Genomic DNA, 14259 nt, shown 5'->3' on the forward strand with positions numbered 1-14259 from the left:
CGAAATATTTAGACAAATAAGGACGAGTAAAGTAAAGCATGGAAAGATGGGACTGTACTGTATATTACCTTATAGTGAGACATTTAGATGTTACCAGACAATCATCAGCATATAGTATTGTTCATCTGCTGTGTCACATCCATAAATGTGATTTTTGCTGCTGTTTTTTTTGCTGTAAGAAGATTTTGATTGCAAATAGGCAGATTTGTACATTTTTGGTCAATTCTATTGCACATTGATCCTCCACATAGTTTTTTATATGTCATCCGGTCACTCAGAGGTCGCCTCACCGTTACGCACACACACACACACTAACATACACACACACACACACACACACACACACACACACACACACACACACACACACACACACTAATGGAAACACAGGCCGAAGTGTGACACCCAGAAACCTTTTATGTCCTGTTTGTTCGGTTGGTGAGAAAATGTAGGGATTTGTTTCCTGTCATTGCACCTTTGGTGACAGTTCAGAGGCTAATGAGAGTGCCATATTTCAAGAAATCTGTATGATTGAAACTTTGATGTAATTAAGTGCGGCCACCACTCTGTAATTCTCTGATGTTTCACCGTAGTTCGACACAGCACCAGTTTTTATTTGCTTACCAGATTTTATTAAATGCAATTCACTCAAATATGTTGAGAGTTGTTTGTATTTTTTTTTTCTCTTTGTGTCTGTAAGACTCCAGTCAAACACTTCAACTAGCTTCTCCATCTGCATCATTAGAATAAGTTTTTTTTTTTTTCACTGCCTCGTTCTAAGATCTAATGATCTCAAAGCATCTGTCTAAATTCTCTCTCAGGAGCGAGCTGCCTTCACCTCTCCCTCACCTGTTCCCTCTTTTAGCCTAAATGCCGCTGACCTTTGACGTTTCTGCACCGTTGCTCCAACACACGGGACCAGCTCTCTCTGTGACAGCTGTGTCAACCTCAGGCCGGGCAACTGGTGTGCCCAGAGAAGGACGCAGAGCAGGCATTAATGTCAGAACACTTAATGAGTCAGCAACATGGGACTGTTTTATCTGTGTCAGGATCATGCAGATCATGGTTGCATGTTGGTTTGTCATTGAAGCACGGTTTCCAGTCCTCATATTTGAAAAATGTTGAAGAAAAGCACAACAAGCAGGTTATCTTAGATGATTATCCAAACACTATTTGGGGCACTGCACTCAAACTAATTTCTGGCAGGACACTGCAGATTTTTTATTTTATTGTGAAGGATTTTAAGTAACTGGGGGAAAGGGTTTGGTTTAGTCAAACCCCACATGCTCCATACTTCCTGTTTAGACTTTCCTCTGAAGAACAGTTCTAAATCTGCCAGGTCGTCCCATCTTGTGCATGTGCATGACCTGATCTGGTGTCAGCTGCAGCTTTATTTATACCAATGGAAATCCATGCTATCTACTGCAGGAGGAACTGCTCTAGGGTTAGTCAGGCTAAACTCCTACCTGCTGTCCCGAGGGAAATTATTTCCTCCTGCCAAGAAAAGAGTGTTGTGACCTCCACTGAAGCAGTGCTGGGACGTTGGCATTGGGGTTAGATGGCTCTGACAGAGGGGAGAACAAAGTGATTAGCAAACGGGGGCCCCGGTATGTGAACATGGGTTATAAATAACCTCACTGACCTAATTTGTAAATTACATGCAACACAACTGCAGAGCCTCCACACCATCTTCTTCCAATTTTAGATCAATAATTGTTCGTCAAAAAATTACTTCAAGTTGAAATCTTGAATCAAACATTGAATTTAAAACTTGGCATTATTTCAAGTTCAGGTGACATTATTCATTTCCACAACACAAGCGACAGCACAGTCCTTTTATCTTTCATACCACAGAGCAAAAGAAACCACAGAGTTGAAAAAAGATTTGAAAATGTACCCCCATTTTTTCTTATTCTAACAAAAAAGGAATAAGAAAGGTGCTTCATGAATTCTAAGTTTCTCTCAGAAACGATGGTGCCCAGAGGGGTTCTTTATAGTTTAAAAGTTTGGGATTAAATCCTCTTTCTCCAGTATATCACAGTTTCTGTGATAAGCAATCGATTTTCATGAAGGGACATAAAATGCATCATATCGAATCTTTTTCAATCACTGGATCATGTTGTGATGTGTTGTATCTTATTTTATTTTGTACCGTGTTTTGTCACGATAGATTTGTATGGTTCCCTTTGTATCGTATCATATCTCATCATATTGTATCACATCATATTGTATGGTATTGTATCTTATTGTTTTGTGTTGTATCATATCACATCGTATCATGTGCGATGCTGTACCTTATTGTTAAGTATCGTTAGGTATTGTATCGTATACCGTAGGTACCATATCGTATCATTGCGCACCCTGTCTTATCGGGCAGAACTCAAGCAAATACTGTTTTAGTTTTTTAAACCTTTCAATGTGAAACCCTTTTGGCTTCTTATAAAGCTCAGTACTCCTTGAAAATCAGCAGCTCAAATTTAATGAAAAATGCTGCAGAATATTTGATTAAAATAAACAAAACAAAAAAATGATGAATCATGAACTCAGGAAATAGTTTTTCCCTTAAAGATAGATAGATAGATACTTTATTGATCCTGAGGGAAATTCAAGTTAAATGAGGGCCAAGAGCTATCCCTTTCTCAAGTAACGTTTTTATAGGATTTAACCGACTTAGAACTGATGACCAGACCACTGATTGGACCTTAAAATAAATAAAACAGTAGAGGGGTTGACAGATGCAAGAAGAATTGAGTAAGATGAGATGTATTTGCATCATGTGTGACTCATGATAAAAGAGGAACAGATGATTAGATGAGACGCTCCTCATCTGATCTTTTTGTTGGCTTGTCCTCCGCCATAAGTGGCAGTGATCAGCTGTTAGGAGGAACAGCAGGATTATGATTTGTGTCTTTACCATTGTGTCCGGTATGAGCGACCAAAGAATCCACTCAACAACAAAAGCCATCTGATATTCTCAGCACCGAGATATATCTGGCCGGGCCTTGGTGCATAGCTGACATTAGTGGAAATGTTGCATTTGTGATACACCCTGGCTTGAAGCCATGGGAAATATAGAACAACTGTCCAATTTAGACAACATCCTGTATGCTAGGGGAGAGAGACAAAAAAAAAAAAAAACAGGAGCTACAAAGATGCAATGGGGGGCTATTTGTGGACGGCGAGTGCCTCGAAAATAGCGAGACTATTTGGTTTCAATATAAGCCCCCCTTTCAGAGCTGGAGCTTTCTGTGAATGAGGCCCGGGTTCCTATCACACCCAACCCAGCGCTGATTTTAGAACACAGGTGTTGACCTTAGCGGAGCGGCTTGTGCTTGCAGCAGAGGAAAATGAACCCCTGAGCCCCGGCCTCTTCAGTATTGGTCACTGTGTGGTTGCACAGATGCTCCAAAACAGTCATATAAGGAACTACTGAGTCTTTATGATCACTCACCAAGTAATAATAGAAAGTAAAGGGAAAGAAATTGAACACTCGGTTGAAACGGTTGAGCAGAAATAGTTTTTTTTATACAGTGTTGCCCATTCCTGTCAGTTTCCCACCATCACCGGCAGCGCAAATGCAGCTTTTGTTTCATCCAGTGTTGTATCGAAGTGTCAAGGCGGCAGGATGGTCACCTTGTAGCCACTGGAGAATTTATTGCTCAGGTTTTATAGGGCCCCGAGAACACCCATATAACGTTTTCACACTCCTCATATATCATTGACTGAGCTTCATTAACAGAGGTTTAAATTACAGAAGATTGATTGATTTCACTTGGCTTTCTCCCTAAAGAAGGAAACACAAGACTTCATGATGTCACGTAAAAACAGCTTCTGTCAAAGGTTAGCGTGATAACAGTCATTCTTTCTTTCACTGTAAATGATACAATGACATTAAGTTAAACATAAAAAACCAAACTATTGAAACTTAACCTTGTCTTCAGCTGTGACTCCCGGCCTGTTGTAACTGCTGCTTCAACTGTACCCCCAAACCCAATAAAACCCGCCCATCCTGCAGTTGCTTCCTTGTTTCCTTGTATCCCTCTCTTTCCTCCTTTTTTTTTTTTTTTTTAAATCTCAGGAGCAGCGATAGACATACTGTGTAAAATACATGCAGGGTGGGGTTGTGGTGGGGTCCATGGGGTTGGGGGGGGGGGGGGGGGGGGGGTTGAACAGAGGAACGGCAGGGGTGTAGGGTGTCTCGAGCCCAGTGTGAACAGCTGAGAGGTGTGATTTCACAGGCTGGCTCCCCCCTGTCAGGACCCTGATTGGGCCGGACAGGAGGCGCAGGAGAGGCCCGGGCTTCTAAAGGACACCAACAGGTGGGAGGCCGCTTTGGAGGGGGGCGCTCCCGAGCGGGATAGAAAAGGCCGATCTGCAAGGCCTGCTGTGGGCACAATCCACCAGGTCAGATACGAAGAAGGATGGTCATTCACAAGGAGAGCTGAAATGTAGGGAAGAGAGGGACAGGAGGGAGTTGTTGAATGGTTTAAAGGAGGAAGAGGGAACCTTTGAGAGGAGTTAGGGCTTATAATCGGTGTAAAAGGCCTCTTTAGGCACGAGGTACAAAGTTGTTCTGATTTTCAGGACTTTTTTTCAGGTGTTTTTGATCACTTTTCTTTTGAAATTTCTGTTGTTTATCCAGCAACTCTGTCAAGTTCTTTATGTTGGTTATTGTTCCTATCTGTTAATACATTTACACTTGTTGTCCTACAGTTTTTTTTATTTATTTTAACCTCACTTTGAGTAAAATTCAGGCGTCAAACTTGTAGTTTTAGTCTTTCTGCAAGTTTTACGCTGGACTCAGGCTGCAGTGGAGGAGCCCGACACTTCTGACAGGTGAGAGGAAGCTGAGGTGTGATACAGGAAAGAATCAGGATATTTTATTGAGCCGACATTTGTTTTTCACAGTTTTATCAAAGTCAAAGGTTAGTCTTTATTTGGCCATTTGGTTGGCAGTGGAGTGCTTAGATGTCTCAAAGTAGGCTAGTCACAAGGAGAACGTGTAGCCAGACTGTAGAGGCCTCCAGCTCAACTCCAGCCTCTTGCAGGAAGAGCTCAAGAGGAGACACAAGAGACCTCAAGGTGAGTTAAGATTTTCAAACCATCTGTGCTAAATTGCGCTCATATTTATCCACTGGTTTCTGATCATTAAAAAGTTGTATAGACTACATTTTCCCACAGCAAATCGTAAAGACTTGGTATGGCATTATGTTTAGATTTGTGACCTTTGTGTGCTGAAAGTCAATGTTTACCTCACCCTCCACAGTTATTTAAGCATGAGGGAGCTCAGCATCACCACATCGGCATTACCCTTCAAAGAGACGCAGGGGTTGGCATTTCATTTAAGAGCAAAACACAAATCTTTTTTCGAGAAGTTATGAGAGATGGTGAGATTTCTAAAAGAAAAAAATAATCTGGAAATATAAGAAAACAGCAAAGCCTCAAATAAGCCGCTTTTTGACAAATGTAAACAAATATTTCTTATCTTTTAGAGGAAAAAAGTCTTTGCCGCCATCATCAACCCCCCCCCTTCCCACCATCTTGCTCTGTCACAGTTAACCATTGTTGAGCCGGGTTGTTCCTGCTTCTCTGCATCTGTGTGACTATGAAAGGCTGCTTTGTGCCCCGAGGAGCAGAGCGTGGAATCCAGTTGTTGCCCCTTGAGAGGACATGCTTCCTTATATCCCCATATTAATACAGCACTTATGGAATGTAAGGAAGTGTGTGGTTTCAAGGGGACAAGAGCGCCAACCACACCGGAAGACGACATATTCAATATTTAATCTTTATTTTATCAGCACAAATGTTGGAGTTCGCCATTGTCTGTTTTATGAGATGGGAGGGGGAGGTCAGGGTTCATGAACGTGTGTGTGTGTGTGTGTGTGTGTGTGTGTGTGTGCGTGTGTGTGTGTGTGTGTGTGTGTGTGTGTGTGTCTGTCAGGACAACAGGTGAAAAGGCCCGCTCCCTTTCCTTCAACTCAGGCACGCGTGTGCAGTTTAGTGTTACTCGCCGGGTAGCTCATCAGATCTCAGGGACTTCTTGAAAAAAATTCCTGCCCATCCCCACCGGCCTGACAGTCAAGGGGGATTGACAGAGCACAGCTGTCACCCATTATAGCACCCACAGGACCCTCAAAAAAGGAAGGGATGAGGAGGGAGGGAGGGAGTTGGAGGGAGGGAGAGAGCTGTCAGTGAGGTTTCGCTCCTGTAGGCCGGATTTGGATGGAAGTAGGGCGATGTCACCAGCTGTCAGGGTTTCCATGTCTCTAAATAGGAACTGTCTGCTCGGTAACATGGCAGCGCTTGTTGCTATTCTGTAGCTATGCAGAGTATTTTGTGAGTCACTGATGATATTTCTCTCTGTGTGTTTCATCAGGTAAGGCTGAAGAGGACACGATGGCCTAACCGCTCCAGAAGATGATGTCCTGCTTCTATTTTTGTTCCTTCTCCTCTCTCATATCCTTCCTTTTCTCTCCTCCACCTCCTCCTCCCTTACTTTCCCTCTGTCTCGCTGATGCAACACGCCTTGCTGTGGCTGGTCAAACGGAACCAAGTCAGGTGTTTCTGTGAGGTTTGGTCCCCTTCAACCAGCTACTGCGTCGTGAATTCAGTCAGCAGACACCAGCGTGAAAGAAGCAAAGACACAGAGGCCGTATGATGTAAATACCGTTTACTTATATGGTTTTAGTCAACTGATAATGACAAATCATATTTTATTTTAGTTTTTTGGTGTTGATTGTTTCTTGTATGGAAATGGATGATTAAAAAAAAGAAATAAAAGATGTGAAAAAAGGTGATTTTTTTTTCTAAATGTGAAGAAATCCAAGTAATTTTTAAAGTAAAAAATGCTTATCTCAACCTGGTTTATGATTATTATTTCCCATCTTACTGTTTCTAAGTATTTTTTTAAGACTATATTATTATCATTATGAACAGATAACGTCTCATGAATACAATAAGTAGGCCTCTGACATAAGCTTGCTTAATATTCCATTAACATAAAATTGTAACTATTGCTTACTAAAATCCACCCAAAAGTGAAACTCTGATCTTTAGTCTCACTGTTAGATCAACTCAACTCTTTATTCATAAAGCACTTTAGAGCACTTATCAGTAGTTGTGTACCTTGTTAGAGAACATTTTCTTTATGTTTTAAAAAAAAGTCCCTAAAACTGTATCGCAAGAACATCAGCACAAGGCCTAATATTGTTCATTACTTTTGATATCTTTAACACCATACATAATGGACAATCTAATTTCAACTGAAACAGATGTTATCCCTTGTTTTGTTTTATTTGTTTTACATCAAGCTGAAAAGAGCCATTAGCAGTCAGATTACTGAGCAAAAGCTGTGATTCCTCAAATGATTATGATGTTCAAAATGTTTTGGTGGCTGTTTATGATAATGCTCCACACTCCAGTTGTTGGTATTTAAATAATCTTCCTTAGATCGTTATAGTCCCATGCTTAAACCCTCTATTTGTCAATTAACATCCCCCAACAAAACAACAATTAAATAAAGATCCATGTGAAATAGATGACACCTCTGCCTATCATTTGCTTTGCTTAAGAAACATGTTGAGTCACAGTATATTATATTGTGAAGTAGGCCTATTTCAACGTTGTAAGCATAAAAGAGAATAAATGGCTACATAATTGGCATAATCAAACAATAATGAATCAAAATTTCAAGACTAAATGAGTGCTTTATTTACATAAAATAAAATTCAGTAATCAATTAAGCCTGAAGGGATTCCAGTTTAAATATATTGTGAAATCATCTCTATATATATATATATAAATCATCTGTCCATAGAGTATTGAGCAACAAATAAATAATGCTTATAAGTCTGAAAGTTGGGCACATGTATTGTAATAAGGCAACATTACACTCATGAGGTGATAGCTCGAAACATGCTAAAAAAACCCCCAGTTAATTATGATTTACCTTGAGATATCAATCCAAAGATATATCACATTCCTTATAAGCAATAAAAAGTAAGAGAAGTGATGACAGTTCTTCATTTGTCCACCAGGTGTCAGTGTAATTTTTAGGAGGCAGGAGTTCTTCCACCAGCAGCCGGAAGTGAAGCGGCGGCGTAAACATGGCTGACAGTGGAGACACAGGTGAGTTTGAGAGGCTGAAACAGCTGGACTTTATGGATATTTTCCTGGTAGTTTCTTATGTTTGTCCGCAAACACAGATACAAGATAGCTTCCACTTATTCCTCCTGTTTTCGGTGTTTTGGACTGGCTTGTAGGAAAGTTGTTTCCCTTAGCTCCAGCCCCATCAGTGCGTTAGGCATGAGTGGCTTGACATCGCGATGTTATTGCATCATCTTGTCCTGATTTGTTTTTTTAAAATCAACAGAACAAGTTATGTTGTTGTGTTAAGTTGTCTCTGTGTTATACAGCTGATGGTCTGAGACTGGTGTCTTTAGTTTGATGCAAACATATCAAGTCCAGAGTCATCCAGTCCGCTGACAGCTGAAGGAGAGATTGATCCTGTCAGTGCTGCCTGTTATCACAGATGGACTAGAAGTATACATGTATTCATATATTATCTTTGTTTTACAGAGGGAGCCGGTCCGAAGGATGAAGTTGATCGAGCAAAGGTTGCTTCTCTTCCCTTGAGTGTTGCCTTTGCCTTGAGACTTCATATTTAAAAGGAGATTGACTGTTCCATCATCCATAACCAATGACTGACAAGCAGCCATCCTAACCTTCAGTTTAACACCTCATTCTTTACGTTTTTATTTATGTATTTTTAATGACTGTATTTCCCTGTACATACCTTTAGAAAATCCCAAATATGAAGTTGGTTATTATTTGATTATCTCAGCTTTTTAAAAAGTAAAGTCTGTTCATGTGTACTTGTACTCATGTATGTATATTTGACTATTTGAAAAAAAAATAGTCATGGATACTGTTTAAAGAAGGTGGGTTTTCTCACAGCTGATGAGATCAGTGCTTGATTGATGCATAAGATTTACCCTAATGCGACACCTTGTGCCATTACAAAAAAAAGAAGAAGTAAACACTCATTATTCATTGCTATGATTGTAGCTGGACATAGTCTACTACCAAGTGGGTAGGCATTGTCCAACCTTAACACATAAGGCCCTCTTGTGTTATAGTTGCTGACTCTTTTTAACATGTTTGCTTATTAGACTGAAGGCAGAGAGTTGACCAAAGAGGAGAAGCAGCGTCTGAGGAAAGAGAAGAAACACCAGAAGAAAAGCAAAGAGAAGAAAGATGGCAAGGGCTCACAGGAAGGGGGGAAAGAAAAGAAGCAAAGCAGTTCAGATCCTCCATCAGCCCAGCCCACAACACATACCACGACCCAAAAAGGTGACTATTATATTGACAGCACTAATGCTTGTAAGAGTTGGGATACTTGGATACATTCTTTCTCAGCTCTGGTTCATCACTTTAAGAACTCTGCTCTCTTTGTCTTTCAGCCTCCTCAGCAGTGCCTGCTCCTGTTCCTGTGCCTGCACCAGAAACTCCCGCCCCGGCAGACAAGCCAGCTAAGAGCAAAGGGGAATTAAAAGCTGAGAGGAGAGCTCGGCAGGAGGCTGAGAGGGCCTCCAAGCAGGGCAAGAAGGGAGACGCCGGGCAGCAGGCGCCCACGGGGAAGCCGAAAGCAGCGCCTAGTGAGCTGCAGCCGGGTACTGCATCCTAATCATACAATTCATCGACAATCTGAAGAAACACTTTATGTGGAGTGGAAGGGGTGACACCTCTCTTGTGTTTTCAGTGGTAAAGAGGCTTCCAGAACATGTGCAGGTGGACAACCCGGAGGTTTTAAGGAAGCTGGCAAAGAAATTGGAAAGACAACAGGTGAGCTTCTTGATTTAAAGATCAGTGTGAAAGCAGCGAGTCTGGTGCAGCTTGACGTGTCATCATGAGCTGTGAGTTCTGCTCGTGCACCCGATGTTGAAGAAATGTTGTTGAACCTTGATCAGGAACACTGTAAGGTTGACTGGGCACAGCTTGGTATAAGAAAGAATGAGTTAGGAATGTTTAAAAGGAAATAAGGGATGCTGGGGGCTTTGGTGAATAACACAAACTAATGTGAGAGTGGATGGGTCTGAGTTGTTTTAATAACGCACGCATTGCAGATACAATATTGTATAAAATGCTTAATATAAAAATTAACAAACAACTTTGCCATGACTTGTTGCTGATTTTATGGGAGCAAGTTGCTTTAATACAGAGTGTGGAAAAGAGTCCTAAATGCATGTGCTTGTACTTACATTTCTTTGCTGCTTGAATTTCCCTCGGGATCAATAAAGTATCTATCTATCTATCTATCTATCTTCAGACATCAGGGTGCAATGCTGATTCAGAGGTCTCGTTTTCTAAAGTGTGCCATTTAGATTTGTCTAACATTGTTTTGTTTACTAACTCCTTGTTGTTGTTGTTTCTGGTTCAGGATGCTCATCAGTTAGTTCAGTTCGTCGACATAGAAGCGGTCCGTTCGATCGTTCGATGGGATGTGTCTGTTTGAGGAGTTGTTCCTTTCTGTTTTGAAACACTGTGCTGGTTGCTGTTCTGGTTGCTGTGCTGGTTGTGCTCTGTTTGGAAAGAGTTGTTTTTCTTTTTTATATGAACACACTTCTGATGTTTATTTTCTGTCACTCTGAGCCCTTCACTTTAACTTCCAGACTCATCTGCTTGTTTTCTTTATGGCTTTCCTGTGCGTCTGACGTCTGCGTTCCTTTCCTCATAATCTCTGCGTTCTTATGAATGACTTGATATTAATGGTTCCTCATGTAATTTTTATTTTATTTTTTAAACAGATCCCTCTCCGGTCAGACTACGGATACAAAGTCAGCCTGTTTTCTCATCTCCACCAGTACAGCCGGAAAGCCCCTCTAACACAGCAACTTGGGTAAACTGACAAACTGTGCAGTGCAGTAGGTCGTTTGTGTTGGCTGAGCAGAGTTTGATTAATTCCACTCAGTCTCCACTCTTTAATCTCACAGATTATTATTGGTTGTTTGTTTGTTGCAGCATCCCCTCCACAGTCATTCATCCTGTGATTGTTCGACTTGGTCTCCAGTATTCACAGGGAATAGTTGCAGGATCCAACGCTCGCTCTGTCGCCCTGCTGCATGCCTTCAAACAGGTACAGAGCACGGCGTACACAGCAACAAGGACAACTGGAGGTTTCATATGTAGAAGGGTTTCTGTCATGACAGTGGAAGATGATAACAGACAAACTTCCTCATAGTTCTAGGAACTGCTCTCCTCCTTTTTTTTTTTTTTTTTTTTTTTTTTTTTAAAATTCATTCTCTGCCCCAGGAACTATGAACTAGTTTCAGCTAGTTTTTAAGAGGAAGCTTCTGCTTCGGAGTAGGTGCCGTGGCAGTGTGAATGCAGACAAATTACCATGGTGTGAAGTTCTTAGGAGAACTCCCTCGTGGAGAATCCCTGTTCAAAAAGTCCCCAGAACTGTTCAGTCACTAAACTGGCTGTTTACTCTCTCTGCTGTTCGTTAAAGGGGACATATTATGATTAATTCACTTCTACAGTGTTTTTGAACATTTATCTGGGTAACCTGAGTGTCTATCGACCCTCAAAATTTGAAATAAATCCATCTAGTCTTTTGTTTCTGGTCTGCATAAATCTTACTACACAGAGAAAAATGCTCCGTTTCAAATGTTCTCAGTTTGTGACATCACAAGTTGGGTTCTACTTCTAGTTAGAAAATCCCCTCCCCTGTTTTCACCACCCATGGACTCCACCTCCAGCCTAGAGCAAGAGTTTTGCGCAGGTCTGCCACTTTTATTGTCTCATCAGAGGAGTGATGTCTACTGGGAAAACTCAAGGGGGTCTCTTACATTTAAAGAGACACACACACCAAAACGGAGCGTTCTAAGAGAGCTGGTTTCTGCAGGGTCACAAACCTCCTCTGGTGCTTGATTCATGTTAAAGCACCGGGGAAAAAAAGGTTCTAATGTTTCCGCTTTAAAGCAACGTTAAACCAGAAATGTTGTTTCTCTCTCAGCTATACATACAGCCAACTTTTCCATACTCTTATACCGCCTACCTGTCCGAGCTGTGATGCAGCTTAGAGGTCGATTTTAAAAAAACATTTTTTTAAAGCATTCGTCAACATCACCACAGTGTGTTTAGATATCGTGTGTGCTGGACTTTTATGTTACATTGTGGATGTATTTAAAGTTTTAAAAAGTCACATTTCTTTGTGCTCAGGTCATTAGGGACTATACTACACCTCCAAATGAGGAGCTGTCAAGAGACTTGGTCAACAAACTGAAGCCTTATATCAGGTATAAAAAAAACTGCTGCAACGTTTTTCATTTATCAGTTCTACTCTTTTATAATCTGTTTCTCCTAATTTTAGGTTTGTAACAGATGGGAAATTCAACAATACTACAGATGTTTAGATTTTCATCCTTTTTCTTACAGTTTTCTGAATCAATGTCGCCCTCTGTCAGCCAGCATGGGTAATGCAATCAAATACATCAAAAAAGAGATCTCAAATATCCCCAGTCAGTGCAAAGAAGAAGAGGTGAATATCAAACTTTCTCTTTTTAATGATTTTGCCAGAAGTCATAAATGTAAGATATTAACCTATAACTTATTGTTTTCATTCAATAGATTTGATTGACTCTTCTCACCCTTCCACCTTTCCTCCCTTGTCTGTTAAGGCTAAAAGCAAACTGCTGAACTGTATCGAGTGCTACATTAATGAGAAGATCGTCCTCGCTGCTAAAGCTATTGCCAAGTACTCCATAGAAAAAATCAGTGATGGGGATGTCATCCTAGTTTACGGATGGTAAGCCAGGAGAAGTTCATGAACATGTCTGTGTGCCTTATTTTTGGTTAGTTTCACATTCTGTTGCCCTCTAGTTAGCTATTCATAGTGTGATTTGTCGTTGTGTCAAACAAATGCCACACTTGCATGTTCGGAACAGATTCAAGTCCTACTTTTCACCACCCTTAAAAACTTCCTTCTCCCTTTTTTCGTCTGCGTCCATCTCCGTCTTCTCAGCTCATCACTGGTCAACCACATTTTGTGCGAGGCCTTTGAGAAGAACAGGAAGTTCCGTGTCATCGTGGTGGACAGCCGGCCTCGGCTGGAGGGCCGGGAGGCTCTGAGGCGTCTGGTCCAGAGAGGCATCAGCTGCACCTATGTCCTCATATCGGCTGTCTCCTACATCCTGCCAGAGGTAACAAGGTGTTCACATCTCCCACAAAGAATCATACGCTTTTTTTTTTTTTTAATAATAAGTTAAATTCTTACACTTTTTACTCCCCTGTAAATTTGTACATGTTGTAATATTGTATTGAACATTGATCTCATAGGTTTCAAAGGTGTTCCTCGGTGCTCACGCCCTGTTGGCCAACGGCTATGTCATGTCTCGTGTGGGGACGTCACAAATAGCTCTGGTGGCCAAAGCCTTTAACGTGCCTGTGTTGGTGTGTTGTGAGACTTACAAGTTTTGCGAGAGGGTGCAGACAGACTCATTTGTGTCCAATGAACTAGGTAAGGGGAAATGATGACACTAGCTTGTTTTTTTACGTGTTTTGTTATGTGCTGTTCTATAGAGTTTCTCTGTAGTCTTTCCAGATTGTGATACTACAACAATGCCATAAAGATGCTCTGCGGTCGCTACGTCTTTGTTCTTTGATATTGCTTCAACGAGGGCATATTGGTGTCCAGAGGTTTGATTTCATATTATGTTCTCACCCCTGTTACTAACTCCACTGGGGCCATTATGTCCGCCCTAGTACGCCTCTGTGACATTCATGTTGAAGGCGAGACGTCACAGGGGCGTAAATATATCGCCCTGAACTGCCAGTCTGAAATGGGCTAATGTTTGATTGTATCACTTCCAAACTTTATCTTCCTCGTCTGTGCTTTCCAGATGACCCCGATGACCTCATTGTGACACGGAAAGGGAAGACCCAGCTGGAGCACTGGCAGCAGGTTCCTTCACTCGGCCTGCTCAACCTGGTGTATGATGTGACTCCGCCTGATTTTGTGGACCTAGTCATCACAGATCTAGGAATGATCCCGTGCACTTCGGTCCCTGTTGTGCTGCGAGTCAAAAACGTGGACCAGTGAACGACCTGCTGCTGCAGCTGAGCCCGGAGGCTGTTTCTATGGAGGAGTTTGTGTGCTTGGATGTCTACACACAAACACAAAATATCGTGCTTTTAGCATGCAATAAATATATATCTGAAATGGCATACGCTTTTTTAAACGGAGTCCATGTGTGTATT

At 41.4% G+C, this 14259-nt stretch overlaps 1 protein-coding gene across 1 annotated transcript; it reads left to right on the plus strand.

Moving 5' to 3' along the window:
• The first annotated feature begins 6640 nt into the window (after positions 1-6640).
• Positions 6641-14240, plus strand: eif2b4 (eukaryotic translation initiation factor 2B, subunit 4 delta). Its single transcript, XM_079346673.1, has 14 exons — positions 6641-6659; positions 8037-8127; positions 8578-8615; positions 9171-9351; positions 9462-9671; positions 9761-9843; positions 10806-10897; positions 11020-11134; positions 12223-12299; positions 12439-12541; positions 12681-12808; positions 13025-13202; positions 13339-13519; positions 13902-14240. The coding sequence occupies exons 2-14, from the start codon at positions 8106-8108 to the stop codon at positions 14099-14101; spliced, it is 1608 nt and encodes a 535-aa protein (XP_079202799.1). The 5' UTR covers positions 6641-6659; positions 8037-8105; the 3' UTR covers positions 14102-14240.
• Positions 14241-14259: the final 19 nt, after the last annotated feature.

Source organism: Symphodus melops, assembly GCF_947650265.1.
Source record: "Symphodus melops genome assembly, chromosome: 1".
NCBI classification, from domain to species: Eukaryota; Metazoa; Chordata; class Actinopteri; order Labriformes; family Labridae; genus Symphodus; species Symphodus melops.

What these genes read in the sequence shown, in the direction of transcription:
- eif2b4 (XM_079346673.1), top strand. Translation starts at nt 8,106, where the DNA reads ATGGCTGACAGTGGAGACACAG. An exon ending in ATGAAGTTGATCGAGCAAAG is followed by an intron (nt 8,616 to 9,170) that starts GTTGCTTCTCTT and finishes TTTGCTTATTAG; the next exon opens with ACTGAAGGCAGAGAGTTGAC. An exon ending in GTCATCCTAGTTTACGGATG is followed by an intron (nt 12,809 to 13,024) that starts GTAAGCCAGGAG and finishes CCGTCTTCTCAG; the next exon opens with CTCATCACTGGTCAACCACA.